At 50.8% G+C, this 23477-nt stretch overlaps 8 protein-coding genes across 8 annotated transcripts; 3 read left to right on the top strand and 5 right to left on the bottom strand.

The window, feature by feature from the left end:
• Window positions 1-601: 601 nt before the first annotated feature.
• On the top strand, window positions 602-2494 carry PtrM4_093300 (uncharacterized protein; the record flags this gene model as incomplete). The annotated part of the gene is made up of 3 exons (XM_066107038.1): window positions 602-1108; window positions 1259-1751; window positions 2124-2494. The coding sequence occupies 3 exons, from the start codon at window positions 602-604 to the stop codon at window positions 2492-2494; spliced, it is 1371 nt and encodes a 456-aa protein (XP_065962706.1).
• A 765-nt stretch (window positions 2495-3259) lies between these two features.
• Window positions 3260-4609, bottom strand: PtrM4_093290 (NemA, NADH:flavin oxidoreductase, Old Yellow Enzyme family; the record flags this gene model as incomplete). Its single annotated transcript, XM_001934260.1, has 1 exon — window positions 3260-4609. One exon carries the CDS (start codon window positions 4607-4609, stop codon window positions 3260-3262), a length of 1350 nt encoding a protein of 449 aa, XP_001934295.1.
• Window positions 4610-5265: 656 nt separating this feature from the next.
• PtrM4_093280 (TAP domain protein) lies at window positions 5266-6893 on the bottom strand (the record flags this gene model as incomplete). The annotated part of the gene is made up of 2 exons (XM_001934261.1): window positions 5266-6720; window positions 6786-6893. The coding sequence occupies 2 exons, from the start codon at window positions 6891-6893 to the stop codon at window positions 5266-5268; spliced, it is 1563 nt and encodes a 520-aa protein (XP_001934296.1).
• A 3600-nt stretch (window positions 6894-10493) lies between these two features.
• On the top strand, window positions 10494-11461 carry PtrM4_093270 (uncharacterized protein; the record flags this gene model as incomplete). The annotated part of the gene is made up of 2 exons (XM_001934262.2): window positions 10494-10818; window positions 10869-11461. 2 exons carry the CDS (start codon window positions 10494-10496, stop codon window positions 11459-11461), a joined length of 918 nt encoding a protein of 305 aa, XP_001934297.2.
• Window positions 11462-12358: 897 nt separating this feature from the next.
• PtrM4_093260 (uncharacterized protein) lies at window positions 12359-12994 on the bottom strand (the record flags this gene model as incomplete). The annotated part of the gene is made up of 1 exon (XM_001934263.1): window positions 12359-12994. The coding sequence occupies one exon, from the start codon at window positions 12992-12994 to the stop codon at window positions 12359-12361; it is 636 nt and encodes a 211-aa protein (XP_001934298.1).
• Window positions 12995-13580: 586 nt separating this feature from the next.
• PtrM4_093250 (uncharacterized protein) lies at window positions 13581-18636 on the bottom strand (the record flags this gene model as incomplete). The annotated part of the gene is made up of 5 exons (XM_066107037.1): window positions 13581-13887; window positions 13935-15090; window positions 15129-16332; window positions 16380-17080; window positions 17589-18636. 5 exons carry the CDS (start codon window positions 18634-18636, stop codon window positions 13581-13583), a joined length of 4416 nt encoding a protein of 1471 aa, XP_065962705.1.
• A 177-nt stretch (window positions 18637-18813) lies between these two features.
• PtrM4_093240 (uncharacterized protein) lies at window positions 18814-19248 on the bottom strand (the record flags this gene model as incomplete). Its single annotated transcript, XM_066107036.1, has 1 exon — window positions 18814-19248. One exon carries the CDS (start codon window positions 19246-19248, stop codon window positions 18814-18816), a length of 435 nt encoding a protein of 144 aa, XP_065962704.1.
• A 2139-nt stretch (window positions 19249-21387) lies between these two features.
• PtrM4_093230 (GabT, 4-aminobutyrate aminotransferase and related aminotransferase) lies at window positions 21388-22721 on the top strand (the record flags this gene model as incomplete). Its single annotated transcript, XM_066107035.1, has 2 exons — window positions 21388-21422; window positions 21479-22721. The coding sequence occupies 2 exons, from the start codon at window positions 21388-21390 to the stop codon at window positions 22719-22721; spliced, it is 1278 nt and encodes a 425-aa protein (XP_065962703.1).
• Window positions 22722-23477: the final 756 nt, after the last annotated feature.

Raw genomic sequence — 23477 nt, 5'->3', positions numbered from 1 at the left:
GTAGGGATTCTACTAGCAAAGTGGCTGAAGCAGGCGGGTCATGCGAGACCGTTCTCGGGGAGGGCGTTGAGTAGCAGAGAACTTTATGGCGGAGGGGTGGGGTTCGGTAGGGATTCTGGTGTTGGTGATAGGGGGAGAAAGAGAAGAGAGGTTAGACTTGGGGAGTTCGGTGGGGGGAACAGTTAAGGGTGTTTAGGCGTGTGTGAGGACATGGTAAGGGGAAGAAGGGAATAAGAGCTGGAAGGAATATGATACACTGGACGATAAGCCAAGTGTATTATCGATAACGAGTGATTCGTTGCTATAGTTGAGTGTCGAGGTGCGTGGGTGGTCAGGCCCGTTGCCCCCCCGCGCCTTTCACTGTCAACACTAACGTCGTTGCCACAATATTCTAGGCAACCGGCGAATCAGTTATTCCACCCGGAGCACAACAACTCTTTTAGTTTGCCCCTCGCTGGAATCTCCACACTTTTACCACCATCGCACTCAACTCGACATCGCCCCGATATCGACTGCTGCACCATTGCACACATTGCGATCCGACTTGCTGTCAATTCGACACAAACCACTCGACGAGTACACCATCAACTACACCGACAACATGTCCTACAACATGGGCTACTACCTGTTTACCGACCTGCACACCAAAACTGCGCCACCCATCACCATCACCGCTACTACTACAACGGCTTCAGCTACAATGCGGGCCGCAACAAAATTCATCACACCACCATCCAACTACCGCCCCCCTTTCCCCTCTCCCAAACTCCCTTTTGCCACCATCGCCGAAACCCTAACCAGCCACCTCTTCTCTTCCACTCCGCTCCCCCTCGATCTCGCCCACTACACCCCTATCCTCCTCGCCTTCACCGCCGGCGCAGTCGTTGGAACGGGTATCTACACCTACATCCATCGCTACAAGATTAGCCGCGCCAAGGTCAAACTTGCCATCTTCCATATGGTGCATTGGTTGGAGAATCTCCCTAATATCAAGCAGCGCTTCGCCAACCCCAAGGAGCTCATCGCTTTCGTGCAGAAGGAGGTTGATGAGATGGTAAAAGAGTACGGCCAGCTGAGCAAGAGCGAAGGCAAGGAGACGGTCAAGGCTGTAAAGAGGACGATTTGGGGATATGTGGATGAGAAGATTAGAGAGAACGAGGCGAAGCGAATTAGAACAAACGAGGCAAAGCAGGAGAAGAAGAGCAAGAGGAGGAAGGTTAGAGCAAAGAGGAAGACTGAGAGGGCGGATGAGATAAAGGCTGAGATGCCCTCTTCGCCGCCTAGAGATGTCCGTGATGGAGGTGCACCAACGATGAGTCAGGCGGCCGTTGGAGAATACGCAGTTTCTTCCTCCGTTCTGGAAGATGAAGATGTGAAGATGACGGGTTACGACTCCCATACCCCTGCGCCTACGCAAGAGTCCGAACTTCCGACCATACCGAACCGCGTGTTCGAGGATCTTACCCAGATGCCGATGTCTACACTAGATCGGAATCCGTTTAATTACCCCTCAGACTCCTCTTCTCCTGAATCTATTGGAGATGTTGAGACTCTTGCACCTTCTGCGATACAGGGTAGGAGCACGTACAAGTATGCACCTTCTTCCTCTGGCTCTTTCCCAGAACGCGTTGAAGACGCTGCTATTCCTACACCGTCTACACCTGATCAGAACCCGTATAACTACCCTTCGGATCCATCTTCTCCTGAAGCTGTTGAAGAGGCTGCAACTCCTGTACTTTCGTCAGCACAAGGTCGGAGCACATACAAATACCCGTCCTCCTCACCCTCCTCACCCTCCTCCTCCGCCAAGGATTCCTTACCTCCCAACTTTGCTCGACCGTCAAACCCGACGCCCAGCCGTGGCCGAGCTCAAGTCTATGAATATGACGATACACCTCGACCTAAAACCTCCCACGGTCTATCCTACCCGGAACTGAAAGAAGAAGAAGATGATGATGATGATGATGATGATGATGATGAACAAGAAGACGAAGAAGATAACGAAGCAGACGACGGTAAAGGAAACGTCCCTGCTACTCGCCAACAAGGCACTCCAACACCCACCCGCAACCAAACCTCCTCTAACCAACGCAACCATACCCCTCGACAAAACTCCTTCAAAGGTTTCTCTAAATACCTACTCAATAACTCTATATTGCGACGTGCTCCGAAATCCACCGAATTGCTACCGTCGGTCCAACCCGCCCAAACCGAGACTTCCACAAAGGCAGTCCGCCCCACAATACAATTTCCTGCCCCCTACTCCGACACCCTTCTCTGCACACTCCCTGAGGGTATCTCACCGCAGCAGAGCCCTCCGGAGGGAACGACGCAGTACCGGGCTGCGGGTACGAAAAAGATGTACCGTGAGATTGAGCAGGGCAGGAGTCTGAGGAGGGGAATTAGGAACTTCTTCGGCATGAAGAATCCTGAGAATGAAGAAGAAGCGAAATCATCGACACCTATCGCCTCACCAGCCGCTCAGGAAGTCTAGAAAATCACAGAGGAGGTGATGGTAAAGGAAGAGGAGATAGAGGAAGCAGAACAGTACCTGTCTTCCCCCAAACCCGCCCCCTTCCTCACTTCCCAGACACCCGACAAACCTTCCCCGACCCAGCCCTCCGTGGCCAAACTCTCCCACACACCTACAACACCCCACCCCACCCTACCTCCCAAAAACACGCCATCATGCGACCCTGGCGTTGTTCAACTCCAAAAATCACCAGAGATTTCGGCATCACAGCCCGATGTCGTCGCCCCGCTCCCAGCTGCAGCATCAGCACGCCCAGGCAGAAAACCGCGAAATATATCCCGCACAACTAAGACGAACAGGAATCCAGGAGAGACGCCCGCTGGTGTGCGAAAGAGCTCTGGGGATTGCTAGTAGGCAGTCATCTGTTGGGAGATCTGTCGGGAGGTAGGAGGATACATCGGTGTTTTATTCACATGGAGTGTGTACCTTGTATTTGTTGACGATGATTTGTTTTTGGGGAGTTTTGCATGATACTAAGGATTGATTGGAGGACTTGTGCGTCAACTTGATGCTTGTTTATTAGTGATTGTTTTTGGATGATACAATAGAATCGATTGGGAGGAATCTTGGGTAGTTGGTGTTTGTTTCATTGGGTTCTTTTCCCATCCCAAGGCATGATGGGAGGAACACGGCTTGTACTTGATTGTCGTTAATATTGTTTGTTCTTATTTACTGCTCATTACAGTACACCTCCAATCCAAATGTAATGCTCTACACCAGGATTATCTAAGAAGCCGGTGCAGCACCTCCATAAGGTACACTCTCCACACTAACAATATCCACATACCCATACTTGCCGCCCTCCTTATCCTCCTCAAACCCCTTCGCCCAAGCCCCCATATCCTTCTGAAACGCCTCATGCATCTTCTCATCACTAAGATCAATCGGCCTCTGATCCTTGCCCAACTGCCTAATCTGCGTGCCGGCAGCCACATTCGTGGCCCCAAAGTCGTTGTCATCTGTCAACTGGTTAATCGCCGCGTGCACCTCGCCGCTGAGAATCTGACGCGGGAGCTCAGGTTCCAAGCACACGGGGCGGGCGAGACCAACGCCGTCGACGGTATTGAGGGCGTCGACCATAGCGGCAGCGGTTTTGAAACCACCGGTGACGTAGGTACGCGTTTTGGTGAGTGAGGGTGTGATACTCTCTGCGAACTCGAGGAAGAAGGCTTCGCGCTTTTTGGTGGATTCGCGCTTGTGACTGAAGGCGAGTTGTTCGTATGTTCCACCTGATAGTTCGACAAAGTCGAAGCTATTATCCTCTAGCATCTTGCACAGCGTACCTGCTTCCGCGGTGCCGAAGCCCTTATCCTGGAACTCGACGGAGTTGAGCTTGATGCTGAGGATGAAGTTGGGGGATGTGCGTTTGCGGATTTCTTGGCCGATTTCGACGATTAGACGTGCGCGGTTCTCGAGACTGCCGCCGTAGGCGTCTGTGCGGTGATTGGTGGTTGGGGAGAGGAATTGTGCGAGGAGGTAGCCATGGGCGCCGTGGAGTTGGATGCCATCATAGCCGGCTTTTTCGAGGTATTCGGCGGCGTGGGCGAAACCTTCGATGACGTTTTTGATGTCTTGCTCGGTTGCGGCGCGTGGTTTAGCGAAAGTCATACCCATGATGTTGCCTTGTAGTTGTACGTCTGAGGCGGAGATGGGTTTCTTTTGGATGGTTTCCGTGACTTGACGGCCGGGGTGGCTGACTTGGGCTACGATCAAAGAGCCGTGCTCCTTCGACGCTGTTGCGAGCTCCTTGAACATTTCAAAGCGCTCGCCCTCGTAGGGGGCTCCACGGGGGATGATGGGGTTACCGGCAGCTTCTAGGTGGTCGTACTCGATCATGACGTTGCCGGTGAGTATCACTCCAAACTCTCCCTTCCCCCAGTGCTTGTAGACATTGACGAGGTTCTTGGATGGTACACCACGAGCTTCGAGGTTCTTGGGGTCCCAGGATGAGAGGCGCTCTGTCATGGCACCCTTGAGGAATCGGTTCTGTGCGGTCTTCTTGGAGAAGACGAAGTCGAGCGGCTTGCCCAAGGGGGCAGGGTCCTTGTGTTCTGCTTCATATCTGCGTGGTTCCATAGTGAAGAAAAAATCAAAGGCTTGATGGGTATCTAGATAGAAATGAGGTGTGTACTTTGTGTTACGAAAGTCTGTTCAATGTTCTATTTGCAGTAGATGTAAACCGGATATGAGAGTGATATGCTCGTTCCTTTATTCATTGCATATTTTTAAGCGTTCTTTGGTATTTCTAATCGTTTCATAACTGCGGAGTTAAATCACGCCCCTTCCGTCCGATATTTCTTGGCTACGTCATAGAGTTGTGGACGACCAAGTCCATAGTCGGCATAAATCGGCAGATGTAGGCAAAGAGAGAAAGGTCTAGATGGACCCTCCCGGGGCTCTTAGAAGATCGAGTTAGGCTTCTTAGTGTTAAGCGTTTTATGGAGCGGAAGAATGGCTGTTAGTGGAGGTCCCCCACGTGGCATGGAGCTGTGGGAGCGTCATCGTTACAAGCGCAGACACCAAGTCGGCCCGATTATTTTGCGTGCTATCACGTGTCGCCCACACTCTAGGGAAGACGATGAACATCATGCGTTGGTTATCTGAAAATACACGTGTTCATTCATTGCAGCTATCCGGCATCATTTCATACTTGTGGAATCTCGTAGCGACTATATACCTAACACTGATAGCTCCTATGCGAGATCCTCCTGCCTGGACATCACCGGGCGGAATCAATCTTCAAAGGGAAGTTCATTCGGCTGGCATATCGTACCTACTGGCGGTAGCGTTCCACCAAGATAATCTTGGGCGTACTGCGCTGTACAATTTGAAAGAGCACTCAGCGATGAATGCCCCATCGCATCCACGACCAAAAGGGAGGAGCTAGAAAAGTGCGCCTGCATCCGACGTGCACCCGACAGCGGCGTTATCGGATCGAGTGTGTTGGATACAAAAAGAATTGGATAATCTGTGGTATTAGTCTCAGTTGTTGGGAAGTTGAACTGCTGGCTTGGTGGAGGAGTGATGTGCATATTCCGACACTCGACTGGATGAAGCCACGCCTCGCCCGTCCAGTTGCTCAAAGACTTCATCAGTTTCACGTGCTGCGAGAAGAGTTCTGGCGTGGAGAGGTTGTATCGACCACCTGCATCAGCGCACAAGACCGTTCCTCCTTCGAACGGACCATGGAAAGCGTCGGCTAGATAAGACGTCGAAACTCCGTTACGCATCTCCAATTCTAACAAATTTTGCGCGATACCAGGCCACTGTGATATTGGTCGGTACATCGCACTAAGCAGTGCAAATCTTAGGACCTCGTATGTGATGATAATTGGTCTGTTTACCGCGGAACGGTCAGTGACACCTATGGGCTCTCGTCGGATAGTTTCGATGAGGTCGCTAAGGCGCTGTTCAATCCTCTCCGGAGAGTCTGCGTAGAAGGAACAATTTTCTGGACCAGCTTTGTAGCAGTACTGGAAGAACTTCTCAACAATCTTGTCTTGATCGACAATGTTGCTCTTCAGTGTGCCTGCGTACCAGTCCGCGAGATCGACTTGGCCGTCCAGGATCAATCGCCCAACTCGATCGGGATAGAGAGAAGCAAACACGCCGCCGATGACTGTTCCATAGCTGACGCCCCAGTACCAGAGTTTTCCATCTGAGTATTCCTGTGAGAGATCGACGTATCGGAGCATGTCTTGAGCGACCGCTGATGTACTGACAAACCGAGCAATGTCATGTTGATGCGATTCTGTGCACCAATCGCCATATGCGCCAGCCAATGCCCACACCTCAGCTTCTGATTTCGGAGACTCTGAGTCGACGACAGGGATATATACTGCATCGAACTCGTTTCTGGCATCCTCATCACCTTGGAAGCAATCAATTTCCGAGCTACTATTGCCTGTTCCTCGGGGATCAAAGCTCACGATGTTATGAGCGTCTCCCAGGAAGAAACGCAATGTATCGATGTCAGAAAGGACCTCAGAAACTCCACTTGCACCGGGGCCTCCTGGGTTGAATAGTATGTCGCGGGTTCCTGCAAAAGGACTTGGCGCGGCGTGCTTTATGAAATCGACGACGGTTGTTCCTGCGCCGGCATCCGCATAGTCTAGAGGAACCTGCAGCCGGGTACAAGTGAAGTTTTCGAAACAGGGCTGCCACTTGAGGTTCGCGCTCGGCGTGATCTATCTTTGGTCAGCGCAGTGTTCTTGTTGTTCACCGAAACTTGCGTATCAGCGGAAGCTTTTACCTGACTGAAGTCTTCTATCATGGTTCCATTGCTTATTGGCGCCTGGAAAGACAATGAGACAAGCGCAAAGGCCACAAAAATTGCTGACAATGTGTTGAGAGCGAACATGGTTGGCGGCATGAGATCAACCCAGAATCTGCAGCGTATTCTGGACTGTAAGTTGATTGCCCGCAATATTTATACGCAAATGCGGGCTCGTGAGGTCACTCGCCTACGGTTTCCACGCCGCACGGCGTTCATTGATCAACTGACTAGCAAACGCCCCCGGGTGAGAGTTGTGGCGTCTGACGCCACATAAGCAGAGTGGTGGAGGTTGCCTGTTGGATCTTTCCCAATTAGGCAATGTGAGCACTACTCCCAGTAGTTCTTATGCAGAACCTATCCACTAATAGGGCTTCATTGACACATCAATCCTACACAAAAATTGGTGGCCCGGTCTTACACACCACTTCCTCGACTAGGGCTTTAAAGGAATATTCCTTTACTGGAACATCACCACACACACAGTCCAGATCAATAAACGGTGCTTATGTTATCTACTGAATGTAGGAATATCCGATATTGGGCTGCATAGAAGAGATACCCGATCAGATTCTCGAAGAGATCTTGGAATTATGTCATGGGAAATTAAACCAAAGCTATACAAGGATAACAGGACACCGCTGCTCAAAGAGTAAGTTTAACAAATGGTTGCTCCACAGTGCAGTTAATATCAGTGGGCGCCTTTTCGGTTTTGGGAAACAACATTGTTGGGGTGGGCCGGCCATCGAGTTGTTTCACAACACAATTGAAGACGAGTCCCGGGAATTTGGATCAATACTGATAGTTTTGCTTTTTCTTGGCTTATATGTTGGTTGAGCAAGCCATGGGCCTCGCAGCTAGTAATCCGACAGCCCGATGTGGTAGAGTTTAATCTTGCTAGTAGTGTATGGATCCCCGTGCAGGGATAGAACAAACACATTGTCGGCGACAACGAAGGCTACGGATGGTTTTTGCTCTTGGCCGCGCTCAGCATAACCTCTGATTCACCAAAAGTGCAGTCAAAATCGCCTAGATGAACATGCTGGCGTGGAGCTAGTCTAAGAGTTGCTTGTAGAGCCCGAAATGGTGAAGTATTCCCAACGACGCCGCGATGATAGATCGAATCCAACAGCACCAACCACGACGTCTCGCTGTTGTCACTGAGAATGGTTCGACATTGTAGGCGATGCAAACGCCTCTAGCGTTGCAGCGACGAGCGGTTAGAACAATAACTTTACAATCGTACGTACTAGTTGTTTCCTGTGTGAGATAGAGAATTGAATGTGAGTAAAACTGCTGTCGGCCGGGCAAGCCAGTCTCCATGCATTCACTTCTCACCAGTTATCTCTCCTCTTATAGGACTAGCTCCTTCTGCTTAAGGGCTAGCCTCCTCTAGGCAGCACCCCGCACCATATAGCTAGCACTTCACTGTTCTCAATACAACAACGATTTCGCCCACTCAGTTCCCCGATAACTGCTACGTAGATCTTGAGACTGCATTTGGAAACGAGGCAACTAGCTTTTACTCACGCTCTGATAGAAAATTAAGCCTTGGTTTGCGCTTCCCCACGTCAATCACATGTGACAGCGCATCGAATATGTACGCAGATGCCAACCACATGAGCACACATTCATGATAAAAATGGAAACGCAACTATGGCTCGCAGCCGCTTGCCACGAAGACTCTAGCGTTGTGATTAGACTGTGCCGCACACATGATGCTTTCGGCGCTGGCACACCTCGTAAGCTTGCTGCCACGTAGTCGTAGAAAAACTCTATAAGTGTCCACAGATTAGAAGAAAGCTTGAGCAAAATCAGATCAATTGCGAACCTTTCTGAAATACCAGACAAAATGGATCTCGAGCGATGTAGCGTGATAACCAACCTTCAGTACGACCGCATTCGCCAAATACAGGCAGCAGGCAACTTCCACCAGGCGATATGGCTTTTGCGGCACAAAGTATCCGGTAAAATCGCGATGCGCAAAGAGTTCTCTGCAGATGATGTTCGATCAGGCTTTGCTACGCGTGAGATTAACAATCTCAGGTGTTTAAGCTCCTGCTACAATATTTGCACCTATCGCGAACACGAACTAAGCCTGGCGCGAGGTACAGGTGCACTTGTGATGGACGTCTACGAATATGGCGACCTATGGGGGTTGTTGGAAAGGCACATCGCGCAGCGCAGAGTATTCCCTGAACCCTTTATTTGGCATGTGCTCAGGTCATTAGGAGCGGCATTGCTGTACATGCAAAGAGGCAGCCCAGTAGCCATGCACACTAATTTTGACTGGATAATCCATGGAGATCTTTACCCTCGCAATATCTTCCTCGGCCCGCCTGCCAGCCATCATCCTTCGTGGCCTCGTGTAGTTATTAGGGATTTTGGCTCGAGCGTCTCTAGGACCGGCTTCCGTCCAGGTTTCGAGCTTCGACAGCAACAGGATTTCAGTCCGCCCGAGCAGCTCACGACGCGAAGTGACATATACCAACTCGGCTTGGTCATTGTTGCGCTATGCAGATTGACGAGAAATCCCAAGATCTACTGGGGACGCTTCCAGGGGGCTTGGAAACCAGCCGGCGAAGGATATACAGCAGGATTGAACAACGTGTTGAGAAAGTGTTTAGTAGCTAATTTTGTCGATCGGATCTCTACTTTGGGACTAATTCAATTGGTGAATACCAGTTTCGTTGATGGGGGCTCGATGCATCAATTGCTAATGGGAGAGCGAATGTATCAAAGCTAGAAATCAGGAAAGGATGGTGGAGAAGGTTAGATGTCTACCTGCCGCGCCAGTAGGTATGCGTGGGGACCAGTGGCCCCTTCCTCACGACGCGGAGCTTGATAACCACCTCGCCAACGTTTTATCAGCATAATCTTTATCATGCGTCGAAAAAAGCAGTCATGATAGACAGTTAGACTTTAGCAGAGGTAATAAGTCAATTGAGTCATGATACATAGTCGGGACCCATGTCTTCCTCGCCTGTCCCATTCGTGAAGATTATGCCTCTACATCCTCTGTCACGCGCAACGATTTCCTGGATTTCTAAAGGCAGTTTACTCAATATGGAAACATTTATCATTTGCTGTCTGGATACGATAGCTCTTCATGCTTACATTGAATCACTGCTCTGGGTGTCCGAACAGACCTGTTAGTGGGGAGATCAGATCGCGGTGTTTCTCTTATCCTGTCAATTCTTGTATCCACCGAGGTGTCTCACTCTCCAGTTCTACTCTCTAACCTAATCCCAACCTTTGAGATACGCAGAAACATATGCTACGCCGAGTTATGCATCTTGTTTCAAACCTACCTGTGCCGCTGTAGCTTTAGGCTACGAGGTATCACCTGGATTGTAGGGGTCCACAGTCTAAACGAATTGGGACAAGAACTATTATAATGCTGAACAGCAGTGGAGCTCAGCTTCACCTTGATCTGCCTTCACATCGCGTCAGTGCAAATCCAGGTCAAACGTTCGCCGGCTCTGCCTAAGGTCATTTCTGACTGCGACAAGCGACCTCCAAACCGTGAATACTCTCCATCGACCTCGATCTTATCGCCAAATATCTACGATGTTTGCCGAGCTTCAGAATGCCTGCGCCGTTTGCGGTAAACCAGCCCACAGCACGTGTACCGGATGCAAGACAGACAGTATATCACGTCATTACTGCGGAGCAACGTGCCAGAAAATGGATTGGCCGACGCATAAGACTGTGTGCAAAGCTGCCCAAGATAACCGCTTACAGAGTTGTCTTGCACATGTAGCCGATATCGTTCAGTACGCATACTACGAGTTCCGGGAAAATACATGGGAGACGCCGATTATCAAGATCGAAGATCGAGATGGCGCCTTGGTCATAACTGATGGCGTTATGTTGGACAAGACCAAGTACTTCATCAGCTTTCCCCACCATCTGGTGACCAGTGAGCGAACCAAAGCTGCGATGCTGTGCGCTTGGATGTGCAATGAGCCCCTTGCCTTCATGCACGACCTGCTCACTGATCTCCTCAAGGGTAAGTAAATTAAAAGCCTCTTATTCAAACATACTAACTTTAGCTCAAAGGACTAGAGATCCGAGTGGAAGAAGTTTGTTTGGGCCTTGGACGCATCCTGCGCAAGATCACCTACCACAGCCCGCATGGCGGTTCCGACGATAATTGGCCGAACTACTTTCACGAAGCTCTCCGTAGCACCTCTTTGAGCAGCAAGAAGCAATGGGCCATTGACGTCAGCGGCGCTCAGTATGGTATCACAACGGCATTTTGGACTTGGGAAGCTTACGTTAACGCATACAATGTGACTGTTAAGAGAACCCAGGCGTTTAGATACACCAAGACCATGATCAACGATCTAAGCAGAATCAGAGGCAACCCTTCGATGTCGTATGGCGTGGTTGGGGTCGTGGCGGAGAAGATGAACGAAGCCTCCAAGAAGTGGGCAACTGATCGCAATATCAGCCTGTCTGATCTACTCAATATGGTAGAAGACGACTTTCGCCAAACCAAAAACGAACTTCTACAAACTTTGAGCGACGCTGTTCGAGATTTCCTAAGAGCACATAAGTTCGATAAGGAATTCCAGGCCGCGAAGACATATGAGTACAAGAACCCGGGCTTGAGCGCAAGGCGATGCATGGAGGCCAGCACAAAGTATTGAGATGCTCACCAAGACAATGGCATCCTCAAAATCGGTGAAATTTTTTACTAGCACAATATGGCTTTGGAAGAGCAAGGGAAGTAAAGTCTCAACGGGGTCTGAGACGGTCTTGGATCTTTTACGGGAACATACGAGTATTTTATCAAGTTTGTGGTTGATAGCTCCCTGTTTGAACTGAACACACGAATGAAATTTCTTCTTTGAGTTTACGTTCCTGCTGGTGTCTTTAGACCATAGAGCTCTGAATTCGCGCTAATTGACGCTCACGATAAGAGTAGTAATACGCAGATGCTCAAAACAAATACTATCCCTCTTACAGCCAAGCATTGTGAGCAAATACGCTAAACGCCTGTGTAATTGATGAACCTCACAACTTACGAGCGCGTTTCTTATCTACCCACAGCGCATACCAATCTTGGTCCAAGACAGTGTCCAATGAATTGAACTCAACGTTCGCAAACCCACGATGCAGCGAAACAAGAGGCTCTTGCCTCACCGCTGAAGTAACCAAAGTAACCAAGTCCAAGTTTTTGGCTTGATTCCTTGCTTGCGCCTTGCGGGGCCTCAGCTTGCGCTGGCACCGCTCCTTCATTGTAACGCGTAATAGATGATACGACGCATCACTGGCAATCTGCCACGCAACAAGACGATCTAGAATTCTACCCTTTTTACCGTACGTACCCGTACTAATCACAGCACAGATCTTCTCGATATGTTTTTCCTTGATGAAAGCCTCGTCAAAATGTAGAATCTCGTTGCGACACATCACTGCGTAGATGCAGGATACAGCCATGCGACGCCAGAACTTTGCTATGAACTCGAAGGTGAAGATACCGCGCTTTGTCGGCCATAGGGCTTATCCCTTGGCTCCTCCTTAGGCAACCAGGCAGCCACCATTTACCCGCTAGTACCTTTACGGCCTAGCTCCTTCACTCCCTCTTCCCACTGCGTATACAGACCTCTTCCGGACACAGCTATAATACAAAATGATTCTCCCCAACCTTGACGCTTGACACGCTTCAGTATTGTGCACCAGAGTTTAAGTGCAAGGTGTGTTAAGATTTCTTCTTTGCCGCGGAACTCATGACGGATCGTCGGGAAGAGTGGCATGAAGCTTGCGATTGCTTTGCGACCGTTGAAGTCGATTAGCTCCTTCTCCACGAGCGCGAGAAGATCTTCGAGACCTTCAATTGACGCAAAGAGATATATTGCCATTTCGTTTAGCAACCCGCGTTCCCCAGCCTTTGCCTTGACAGCACTGTAGAGAAAAGCTGTTGCGAGTCGTCTGTACGGGACATTTACCCACCGGTGTTGGTGATCGACACAGAAAATGAAATTATCCTTGATTTGCCCGATTGTACGAGGTATACAGCCAAGATCATCAGCAGTCTGTTCTAGATCTTTCAGAAGGACATTCAGGCGTTTTTGAGCGTTCCGTCGGAGTATCGCAATATCCCTGGCTGTTTTAGGGATGACAGCTTTCTGTAACGGCTCCTGTATAGCCGCGATGTTGTACTCTCGAGCGCGCAGCATCATTGGGATGTGAGACTGATCGAATGCAAGAAAATCAGGTAGGATGAGCTCTATGAAACGAGAGCTACGGTAGGGGATTCGACCGGACTCTATCATTCTTTGACGCTCGCAGAGAATGCATATGAATGGTGCGAAGCTCTCAATGGGTTTGGTACAGTTGCGTTGATTGTTGATGTTGATTATGGTTTAACGCCCTATCTGTAACCTCCCATAGGGTATTCGGGCGGGTCCCGCCGTGGTCTTATAGTGCTGTCGCACTTGCCTCGTGGAACCTATTCCTAGGTGTTTTGTATCTAAGGGGAGTGATGTCCTGCCTATATACATGTTCGTGAAAAGGACTCCCGCCATTTGAAGCCGTTTTCCTACAATATTCTAGTATTTCGTGGCTTGCGCCTTTGATCGATGCAGTACAATGACTGCTTTTTAGAGAGAGAAACGAAAAAGTAACAAGAGGCAATTTAAGATACAATGAAAGTTTTGAAAGAGAGCGTGTGGGTTGTGGCATCTATGCGGCGTTTTGCCGCGAATCCTACACTGAATAATGCCAAGGAATTCAGCGGGTCTTTGTGAAATTCAAAAATAGAAATCACTCGTCATAGAAGGAGTTCGTTACCTTCACGAAGGTCTCGAACTCTTGTGGCTGGTCTATTAATTGCGCGAGGTACGCTAGGCCTTCCTGTCTTGTGCGAGGGGGCACGATGGGGCGTAGAGGCCACTTCTTGAAGTGTGTTGTGGCTCTCTTGCAGAACACTAGGTGTTCTGGCGTCTTGGGCCTGCCGCATAGGCATTTCGAGGTATCCTCGTGGTTGAATTTTCGGTGGTACCATTCAAAGTCGCCGTGCGTTGAGCGTATCATAAGGACTTTCGCGAGTATCCTTCGGGTAGCCATAGCGCTGCGGGCGTGCGCCTAGTATCGTATGGCAGCTGCCATTGCGTGTACCATGCTGATAGCCTACTGCTCTTATCCTTCCACCAAGTGTCCCTTGTATGTTCGAGGAGGCGGCGGCCTACTGTTCGTATACCGGATCTTGTGGGGGAGGTGGCCATGCCGTATGGCTGGTGCGGGTCTTTGGCCTCGTTGTCAGCCAGCTGGTCGGCGAGCTCGTTTCCAACAATCTTCATGTGTCCCGGCGCCCACCGCGTTTTCACGTTGTAGGCCTCCATAGCTCCATGGATTTGGAGGAACGCCCATTGGGAGGAGGTAGGGGCGGTTCCGCGTATGCCCCATATTACCGCAGTGCTGTCTATGCAAAGTACGATCTCCCTCTGGCTAGGCAGTGAGAGTTGTAGTGCGTGTTTGAGTCCTCTGCACGCGCCTATAGCCTCCGCATCGAAGACGTGGCTAAGGGCATTTAGTGAGCCTTGTCCAGTCGCCACGGCGGCCTGGCCCTGGTATATAGCGTACCCGTAAGTGACCACCCTTGTACCGTTGATTTGTTGTTCAGACCCGTCTGAGAAGACAGTGATTGTCTCTTGTCCAAGAGACTCCCACCAGATGGTGAAATTCTGGGCAGCAATGTCCTTTCCTTGCCCTTGCGTTGGATCCTGCCTCGACCCGTCTGAAAAGTGAGGGCTGGCTAGGACGTTTCGGGGTGTGGCGGGTAGCAGTTGTGCTACGCGCTGAACCTTCGATCTTGGTATCCGTCGGTTGCCCGCTGCGCGTCCTCGTATGACTAGTGGCAGTGTAGTTCTATTAGTAAGTGGGTGCTTGTCGTCTATCGTGCGTAGGTGAACTGCAAAGCGGAGCTTGGCCTCCTCTAGCGCCACCTGTGCCGACGGCATCGCAGCTTCTCTTAGCAGTACTGCGTTTGGTGTTGTCCTCCACGCAGGGAGGATTGCCTTCGTGGCTGCTATTAGTGCCTGATCTATCGTGGTTAGGTGCCAGCCTACCCTAGTGCTGACCGTGGGTTTACGGGAAACCCTTGCAATTCGTGGGTTCTTCGTCCTGCCCTCGTACCATGTTTCGGCTCCGTATAGTAGTATGGGCAGGATACATGTTATGGCTGCCTTGCGTAGCGATCCTGCTGGAGGGCCGTGGGCTGTGTTGGCGAGGCTCCGGAGATGGTTCGCTACTTTCCTAGCTTGCGCCGCCCTTTCTGCGACGTGCTTCTTGAAAGTTAGTCCCCTATCAAACCACACCCCAAGCCAGCGCAGCGCAGTCTGGCTTCCCCCTGCGCAGGGGCTATAGGGTGAATTGTTTGATCTTCCAATTGGATTGGCGGCGCATGTAGTCCTTTCTGGCGCGTGAGGTGGATCAGCTCCCGTTTCTCTGGTGCAAACGTGATCTTGTTCGCAGCTCCCCATTCATTGATAGATTTGAGGTCCTCTGCTAGCAGTGCGACGTTCTCGTCTAAAGAGTGGGAGACCCGGTATAGGTTGATGTCGTCGGCATACCCGAACCGGAGTTTTCGGTCCTGGTTGAGTAGTTCAGCTAGGTATAGGGTGTATAGGACCGGTGATAGCGGCGATCCCTGCGGGGTGCCGCAGGCCACTCGATGTACAGGTGTAGTGACATTGCCTAGGCGTACTCGCACCCTCCTTTCCGACAGGAAGTTCTGGATAAATTTCCGGAGTAGGGGTGGCCACCCTTGTTGCCGCATTCGGTGTAGTAGCCTGTTTTTCAGTAGCGCGTCAAACGCCCCTTGGACGTCTAACGTGAGCATAGAGACATGCTCGTGTCTTGACCAAGCCATCTCCACGTCGTGTGTGAATGCGGTCGCCAGGTCCATCGCAGAGCGTTTTGGCAGCGCTCCACCGTGCTGTGGGCTTAGGATGTCAAAAGCCATAGCTGTGTGTGCTATGCGCCTTGCTATGATACGCTCGAGTCCCTTCCCTAGACAGGACGATAGGGCAATTGGTCTCATTGATCTGGGTGAGGACTTATCCTTCTTCCCGACTTTGGGTATCATGGCCACTTCTACCGTCTTCCAGGCGGCTGGGTAGTGGCCTTGTTCCATGCACGCCCGGTAGATGCCTAGCACTAGGTGTCTAATGTGTTCCCAGCATGCCTTTAGGAGTCGGACGGTCACCTGATCGGGTCCTGGGGAGGTGCTAGATACTCCAATCACGTAGCGTTCAGTCTCCTCCATCGATATGTATGTGTCCCATGGTAGTGGCGTGGTTTGCGGGTCGTTGTCAAGAGGCGGTGGTTCTAGGAGGTCGTCCTCCGCCGAAAAACGGTCGAGGATTGCCTCTCTAAGTGCCTCAGCTTTCTCGAGTGGTGCTGTGATTGTCCTACCTTCGATTACAAGTGGGGTGTCCCGTTGGTCGAATGATAGTTTATGCCAGCCTACTAGCTTGTATAGATCTTTGTCGTTATTACAGCCGTCTATGCGCTGCTGCCAGTACGTTCTCTTGGCTTTTCGTACCGTAGCTAGGAACGCACGGGTGGCTTCTGAGGGGATTGGCCATAGTCCGACTTTTCCTGGATATGCCGCTTATACGCCACTCTACAGTCCTCTGTCCACCATGGGGCGGAGTGGCCTTTTTCTCTATTTGGTGTTCCCGCCGCGTGCATTGCATCTCCTATAGCTTGGGTGATTCTAGCTATGCTTGCGTCGATTACGTCCGCTGGGGCGCTATTGCTAATTGGCTGTACGCCTACTGTGTAGAGTTGAACTAGCCCGGCAAACCTATCTATGTTTCTCTCGTGGACCCGGTAGTGATGCTGTTCTAGCACCGCTCTCCCTCGGCTTGGAAGGACAGTCACTAGGGTGAAATGGTCTGACCCTGTATACATATCTTCGCGGACTGTCGTTCTAGCGAAGGGTATATTTGAGAAGGATACGTCTAGCACGTGTCCCGCCCGATGTGTTGGGTTACCTGCCTCGCCGATGTAGGGTATGTCGTTCTGAGTGGCCCAGCGGGCGATCTCTGCCCCCCTATTGGCCGACGTGGAGCCGGGCTCAAAAAGTTCATGGCGGGCGTTTAAGTCACCCCCTATAAGGCAGTTACGGGGTGGCGTTAAAGCTGTGAGGTATTGAAATGTCGAGTCATTCTGTGGCTGCCTATAAACATTCAATATGCGGTAGCCGTTGGCCTCGATCCATAGCACATCCCGGCTGATGCGTGGGTGTATAAGAGTAGCTGTCGGATCGTGAGTATCGGTAGAGACGTCGGCTGCTGGACACTTCGGCCCGACTTCGGCCCACCTTGCGCAGAGCTTAGGTATACCTTCGTAGCAGCTGTGTTCGTAATAAATCAATCACCATCACCGAACAGAATGCATTCCTAGTTATCGTTATTTCCTTTCAGCACTAGTGCTATAGACCTTCCAACAGTAGCCCTTATATTTGGGCTCTTACGGGTATAGGTGAGCACCCGTGGTCGGTCAGTTCCCCACGTTGTGGGGTTGTTCCAGCTTATCACTGGCGATATCATATGGAATCCTGGGTGTGTAGAGGTCCGGGTTCCAGTGAGAGTAAAGGGTTCTTGGATGCATACTATGTCTATGTCTGCTTCCCATGCACGTTCTAAGGCTGTAATGTGGCAAGGCGAGCTTCTGGCCACATTCACCCAGCATACCTGCATTTGTCTGTGTCGGTGTGGCGTGGTTTCGCCGGGTGAATTTGCGGGTTGTGCCCTCATTACGCACTAGATCCGAGGCTCATTTCAGTGTCAGCGTGCTCAGACGATGACGTATTAGGGTCTTGGTCAGCGGTGCTAGGCTGCACGCTTCTAGCAGACATTCGCGCTAGGTTGAGGTCTTGCGTAGTTGCAGCTGTTCTCTTAGACCTCCTAGTCCCTAGGGTGGTTGCGGGCTCTCTAACAGTGGCTGTGTTTAGGTTGTTTACGTCTTGTCGGCTTCTTTTACTTGCGTCCGTAGGTGTTCCCACAGGCTCAGTAGTATTAGCTATGTCGCCGTCCGTGATTTCAATGGAGGTTTCGACCGTGCTGCCTGTCTGTCTTCCTCTAGCTGGCTGCATTGCCTCAGAAGCACGGTCACCCGCCTCCCTAATGACTTTTAGTTCCCCCTTTGTGGGTTGGATGAGTCGGCCGTTCGCCCTCGTTGGGGCTGCTGGGCACTTGTCGTGGGTTGCTGGAAATGGGCCGTGGCAGTTGGCGCACTTTGGTGTGTCTTTGCATTGTTCTCCGTGTGGTCCCTGGTGAGTTGCCGTTGTTTTGCTGCATGTCGTGCAGCGGGCTGGCCTTGTGCAGCGGCTGGTTTTGCAGTACCCTAGGCAGCCTGGGTCGTGCAGCATTGCAGGTGAGTTCTTCTTTATCTCGTGCGCGTAGTCGCCCGTCCCAAATAGGCGAAACGATCGTACGGGTCTGGTGAAAGATATAATCCAGGTTGTCCTTCCCTCCGTGGGTCCATGTCTGGAGGGCCGGCAGCTCGCCGGTTCGATCCCTGTCTGGGACAGAGCTTCGCTGACTATATCGTCTATTGTGGTGGGTATACTTTCCCCTGTGATAGTGCGGTATGAGCTTTCTACGCCCTGGACTGCATAGTTCACCCATCGTTCAGGTAGTCTTGCGCTCTCGCCCTCTACCGCTCGGATCATGAGTTCGCGATTCTCCTGCCCCATAAGCAGGGCCTTGATTTTGTCGTTGCGGGGCGTAATCGCCCAGCCAGTCTTGATATGTTTTGCCGTAGGTATGTCGGAGGGGGTAATTTCCTTAATCGCCTTTACAATAGCCATGCGGGCCGCAAATGGTGATGCCCGTTGGAGCCGAGCCTCCGCTCCAACCGCTATAAGGATACGGTTGTCAGTGTTTAGAGGTCGCCTAGGAGTTTGAGCTAGCTGCTTTGGGGCAGCCGTGGCCGCTTTCGTCGTAGCGGCCCCCTTGCTGGGGGGTTGGATTTTTCAGGGTCCTAGCTACGTCCGCCCAGGAGCGGTGCGTAGTGTCAGAGTCGCTCCCTGAGTTTGGGGCGTGATTAGGGGCGTGATTAGGGAGGTGTTAATAGCCCTTAGCACCTTCTGTTGAAGGTCCTTAGCCACACGGGCTCCGTCTGGGTCGGTGTACTTCCCAAGGCATCTGTCGACAGCTGTCGCTAGATCCGTTATGATGGAGTGGTGGAGGTTTGTAGCTTTTTGGGCTGCCTGAATCCGCTGGCGGACCGCTTCAGAGACAGCTTGATTGTAGGAGGTGGGCGCAGTGCTACCGATAGAAGGTTCAGCACGAGTATGTGCTCGCTGCCTCCTCTTGTTGCCGCGCAGGTCAGTATTAATAGGGCTCTCAGGCTCCTCTGATCGTGTATGGGGGGGTTGGGCACTCCGTGGCGCCCTCTCTGGAGTTTCTACATTAGCCATTCTAACCACCTCCGCGAGAGCAGAAAGCGGTTATTTAGCTGAGGTAGTTACAGGCCGCCGTGCCGTTAAAATGATGTAAAAATCGTATAATTTTATAAGGGTCCCAAATTCCTTAAAAGTTGGTGTTCGGTGTGGTACAGTTGCGTCCGCACATGGATGGCTTCTCAGTGTAAATAGTATGACTGCATGCGAGATAATGCAAGCGAGAGCAATGTTACCAGCATGGCTTCGTGTTTTTCTCGGAGTTGATGGATATGGTGGTGCCTTCTAGTGATCCGACATGGTCGACCAGCATCTTCTCGTACTCTTGAACGGAGCGGCGCTGTATTTTCGAGTGTTCCATGTTGTATAGTTGGTGTGACACTAAAACAATCGTTTCCTAAATTTGGAGATCGTGGTTGGTACTCAAGTTCAAATGGCTGGAAGCAGAAGCAGTGTTCAACAGATAACAAAGTTGGGGCGATCCGTAGAAGTAAGTGAACAGTGTTGATACTGTTAAGCAAAGAGTCACGGGGGCTGACCGGACGGTTCTAGTGGAGACCAAAACATCAGGTGAAGGGATATTTGATATAGCTTCCAATCAATTCAGGTGAACTATGGTAATCCAGTATACTAGGCCAAGGATGGCAACCAAGTGGATTTTAGTCTACACTCGCACTTAGGGCGCAGTACAAGCTGGCACGCAGCCAGCAATACACAGAACTTGATGAAGGCAGTATCTTGCTCGCCTGAATCTAATTCTCTAGAGATTGTCGTGTGGTTGAAATCGGACAAGACGTGCAGCTGAAAAGGAAACTCTCTCTTACCTTTTGAACATGAGGTATACCATTGAATTTACCTTTATACTGGACGCAGCGGCAAAAATGAAAATTAGAAAAAACTCGCACTGCTATCACGTGTAGAAGCTAATCATAGAAGCCTTGGTTTCGAGTGAATCTCAACTTTGGTTCACAACAAAGTTGCAAGATAGCTACCAAACTACAATGCATCATCTGCCGCACAGACAAAGTCACATCGCTTTGAAAATATCAGGAAAGTATGGGATTCAATGCCAATAAGAATTCAGTAAGCTAACGCTCTTGTCCAGCATAGAATGTAGATTGCACAACTTGATCTGCGTAGCAATTTCTCAAAAAATCCTACATTCTAATTCTACTCTTTCCACTCATGCGATGCCTGAGTTTCCCGATAATATTCAATGACTAACGTACGGAAGTTTTCCATATCTGTTTGTAGCACACTTACACCATGAATACTACTTGACTCACATATCTCGTAAAATCATGTGTGAAAAGTCACAAACACAAACGTAGTCGCAAATGCCACCGAAAGTACCTCTTTCCACAATGAGCATAACATTATCCTCATCTTAAGAACATCCCATGTAATAACCACACTCACCACACCTCTCACCGCCCGATACCGTCAGAGTGACACTATCATTTCCAAACACGCCCTACGTATACTTACTATCACGCCCATCCCAAACTAGCAATCCGACCCGTCGCTACCCATCCACGCAGCGTGCACGGCGTTTGTGGCGTTTAGCGCGAGTGGGGAATCGTCGCTTGGACCAACTTTTGCGGGGATAGCAACGGGTCAAGGCCTCGCAGCTCGGGCCGGTCCAACAACGCTCTATCAGCGCGGCTTAGATAAACAGCCACAAACGACTGACTATAAGACCTCCGACACCGCTTGTTACATAAATACCATTTTTTGGAGGTGAAAATATTCTTGTCTGGCTTCTGGATATTTACCTTGGGTGTGAGACGTGTCTCTTCTTCGATTACACCCCGCATTCTTGTGCCCCGCAGTACCACTGCGACTTCGACATCAGCTTTTTGTGCTTGAGGACGAGTGGTGTGGGTAAGGTAAAATATGGCGTCTTTCTTGAGGACAGCTGGGCGCGTGAGGACGGCAGTTCCGCACTGTAGTGTGGGTATTACTTCTCGGGCGCCGATTGTGGCTCGCCAGAGACGACATGCTTCTGCGGCAGCGGCCGCCGTTGCAGACAACGGAGAGCAGCCTTTCTTCCCCGACGAGCCCAGATTGCCTATTGTGAACACGGAGATTCCTGGTCCGAACAGCAGAAGAGAAATCAAGAGGCTGAGCAAGGTTTTTGATACAAGAAGCTTGAATATGATGGCGGATTACTCACAGAGTTATGGAAATTAGTATGTTTTTGTCAAGTTTTCAGACGTGTATATGAATTCGGACTAACGATTTGTAGCATTGCGGATCTTGACGGCAACGTACTTCTGGATGTATACGCACAAATTGCATCTATCCCCGTAGGCTACAACAACCCATCCCTCCTGCTCGCCGCCACCTCCCCCGAGATGGCGTCCGCCATCATCAACCGCCCAGCCCTCGGAAACTTCCCGCAGCACGACTGGGCCGAGATCCTAGAAACTGGTGTCTTAACCGTCGCCCCCAAAGGCCTCAATCAAGTCTTCACAGCACAAGCGGGCTCCGACGCCAACGAGCTCGCCTACAAAGCCGCCTTCATGTGGAAGCGTCAACAACAACGCGGCGGCGCATCAGCCGACTTCTCCGAAGAAGACATCACTTCCAGTATGAACAACAAAGCACCCGGCGCCCCCGACATGTCCATCCTCTCCTTCAAAACCGGATTCCATGGTCGCCTCTTCGGCTCCCTCTCAACCACGCGCTCAAAACCCATCCACAAACTCGACATCCCGGCGTTCGACTGGCCCCAAGCCCCCTTCCCCTTGCTAAAATACCCACTCCACGAGCACGCCGCGGAAAACGCCGCAGAAGAAGCTCGCTGCCTTGCGGAAACAGAGCGTCTCCTAACGACCTTCCACCACCCCCCGGCAGCCGTCGTCGTCGAACCCATCCAATCCGAAGGCGGCGACAACCACGCCACCCCTACCTTCTTCCGCGGCCTACGCCAGCTCACCAAGAAACATGACGTAATGTTCATCGTCGACGAAGTGCAAACCGGCGTCGGTGCAACCGGCAAATTCTGGGCCCATGAACACTGGGGTCTAGACACTCCACCGGACATGGTCACCTTTTCCAAGAAAGCGCAGACAGCCGGATATTATTTCGGAAACGACGCCCTCCGCCCTAACAAACCGTATCGTCAATTCAACACTTGGATGGGTGATCCCGCTCGCGCTATCCTCTTCCGCAGCATCATCCAGGAAATCGAGCGCCTCGATCTTGTCGCTAACACCGCTGCCACGGGCGATTATTTGTTCGCGGGCTTGGAACGCTTGAGTGAGAGGTTTCCCGGTGAGATTATGAACCTCAGGGGCAAGGGCCAGGGCACGTTTATTGCGTTTGATAGTGGGAGGAGGGATGAGGTGCTCAGGAAGGCAAAGGGTAAAGGAGTTAATATTGGTGGGTCTGGGGAGAGGGCGGTGCGGTTGAGGCCGATGCTTATTTTCCAGAGGAGACATGCGGATTTGTTGTTGGAGAGGTTAGAGAGGGTGTTTTTGGAGTAGAGTGGTTGTAGGTCGTATATGAGCGAGGATCATGAGTGGAGTTTAGTTTGCGGTAAGGCGTTTACGGATGTGGAGAGTTTGGATAATTACACGTTCAGCCGGATGAATCTACCTAAGTTCTGTTAGGTGACGATATCAAAGTTGTTCCCTATCATCATTTGTTATCGTTTAGGAGCGGTGGTTTTGGGGGTCGTCCCGATGCGGTTGACTGTACTATGGTACCATTTTCTTCGCGCGCACACGAATTGTGAGTTATTGGGGAGTATATCTCAGATGAATCTACGAGAACGAGTTTCATACAATCACATATCACATCACGTACACGTGTTCCGAAAACAACACGCTAAGTGAATAACACGAATAAAAAGAATCAAGTTTTTTTAACTCTTCTTTGTCTCTTTCTCAGGAAATTGACCTATCATCATCTTCTATCGCTTTTTCATCACCGCATTCACTTCGCCCAGCTTACGCCTTTCGCAATCACCTCAATCCGAAAACCGCAACGACAAAGACCGCCCGCAAACACACAGCTTTTGCAATCCATCTCTAGCGCCTTTCCCATCATACACGCATTCCAGCCGTTAAAAAAGCCAAACCAAGAAACCCGCCAGCCAGCCTCAACACCATGTCCCCAGTTCCAGCCATTTCCCAGCAAAAGATCCCAAATGATAAAATGGAAGAGAAGAAAAAAGAGAGTTCAAGATACCAACAACAACAATAGCCCCATTCAGGAAGTTGTGTGTATGTTGGATTCTC

Source organism: Pyrenophora tritici-repentis, chromosome 4, assembly GCF_003171515.1.
Source record: "Pyrenophora tritici-repentis strain M4 chromosome 4, whole genome shotgun sequence".
Lineage (NCBI taxonomy): Eukaryota > Fungi > Ascomycota > Dothideomycetes > Pleosporales > Pleosporaceae > Pyrenophora > Pyrenophora tritici-repentis.
The sequence above is the reverse complement of the archived record's forward strand: the minus strand, read 5'-3'. Positions and strand labels throughout refer to the sequence as shown.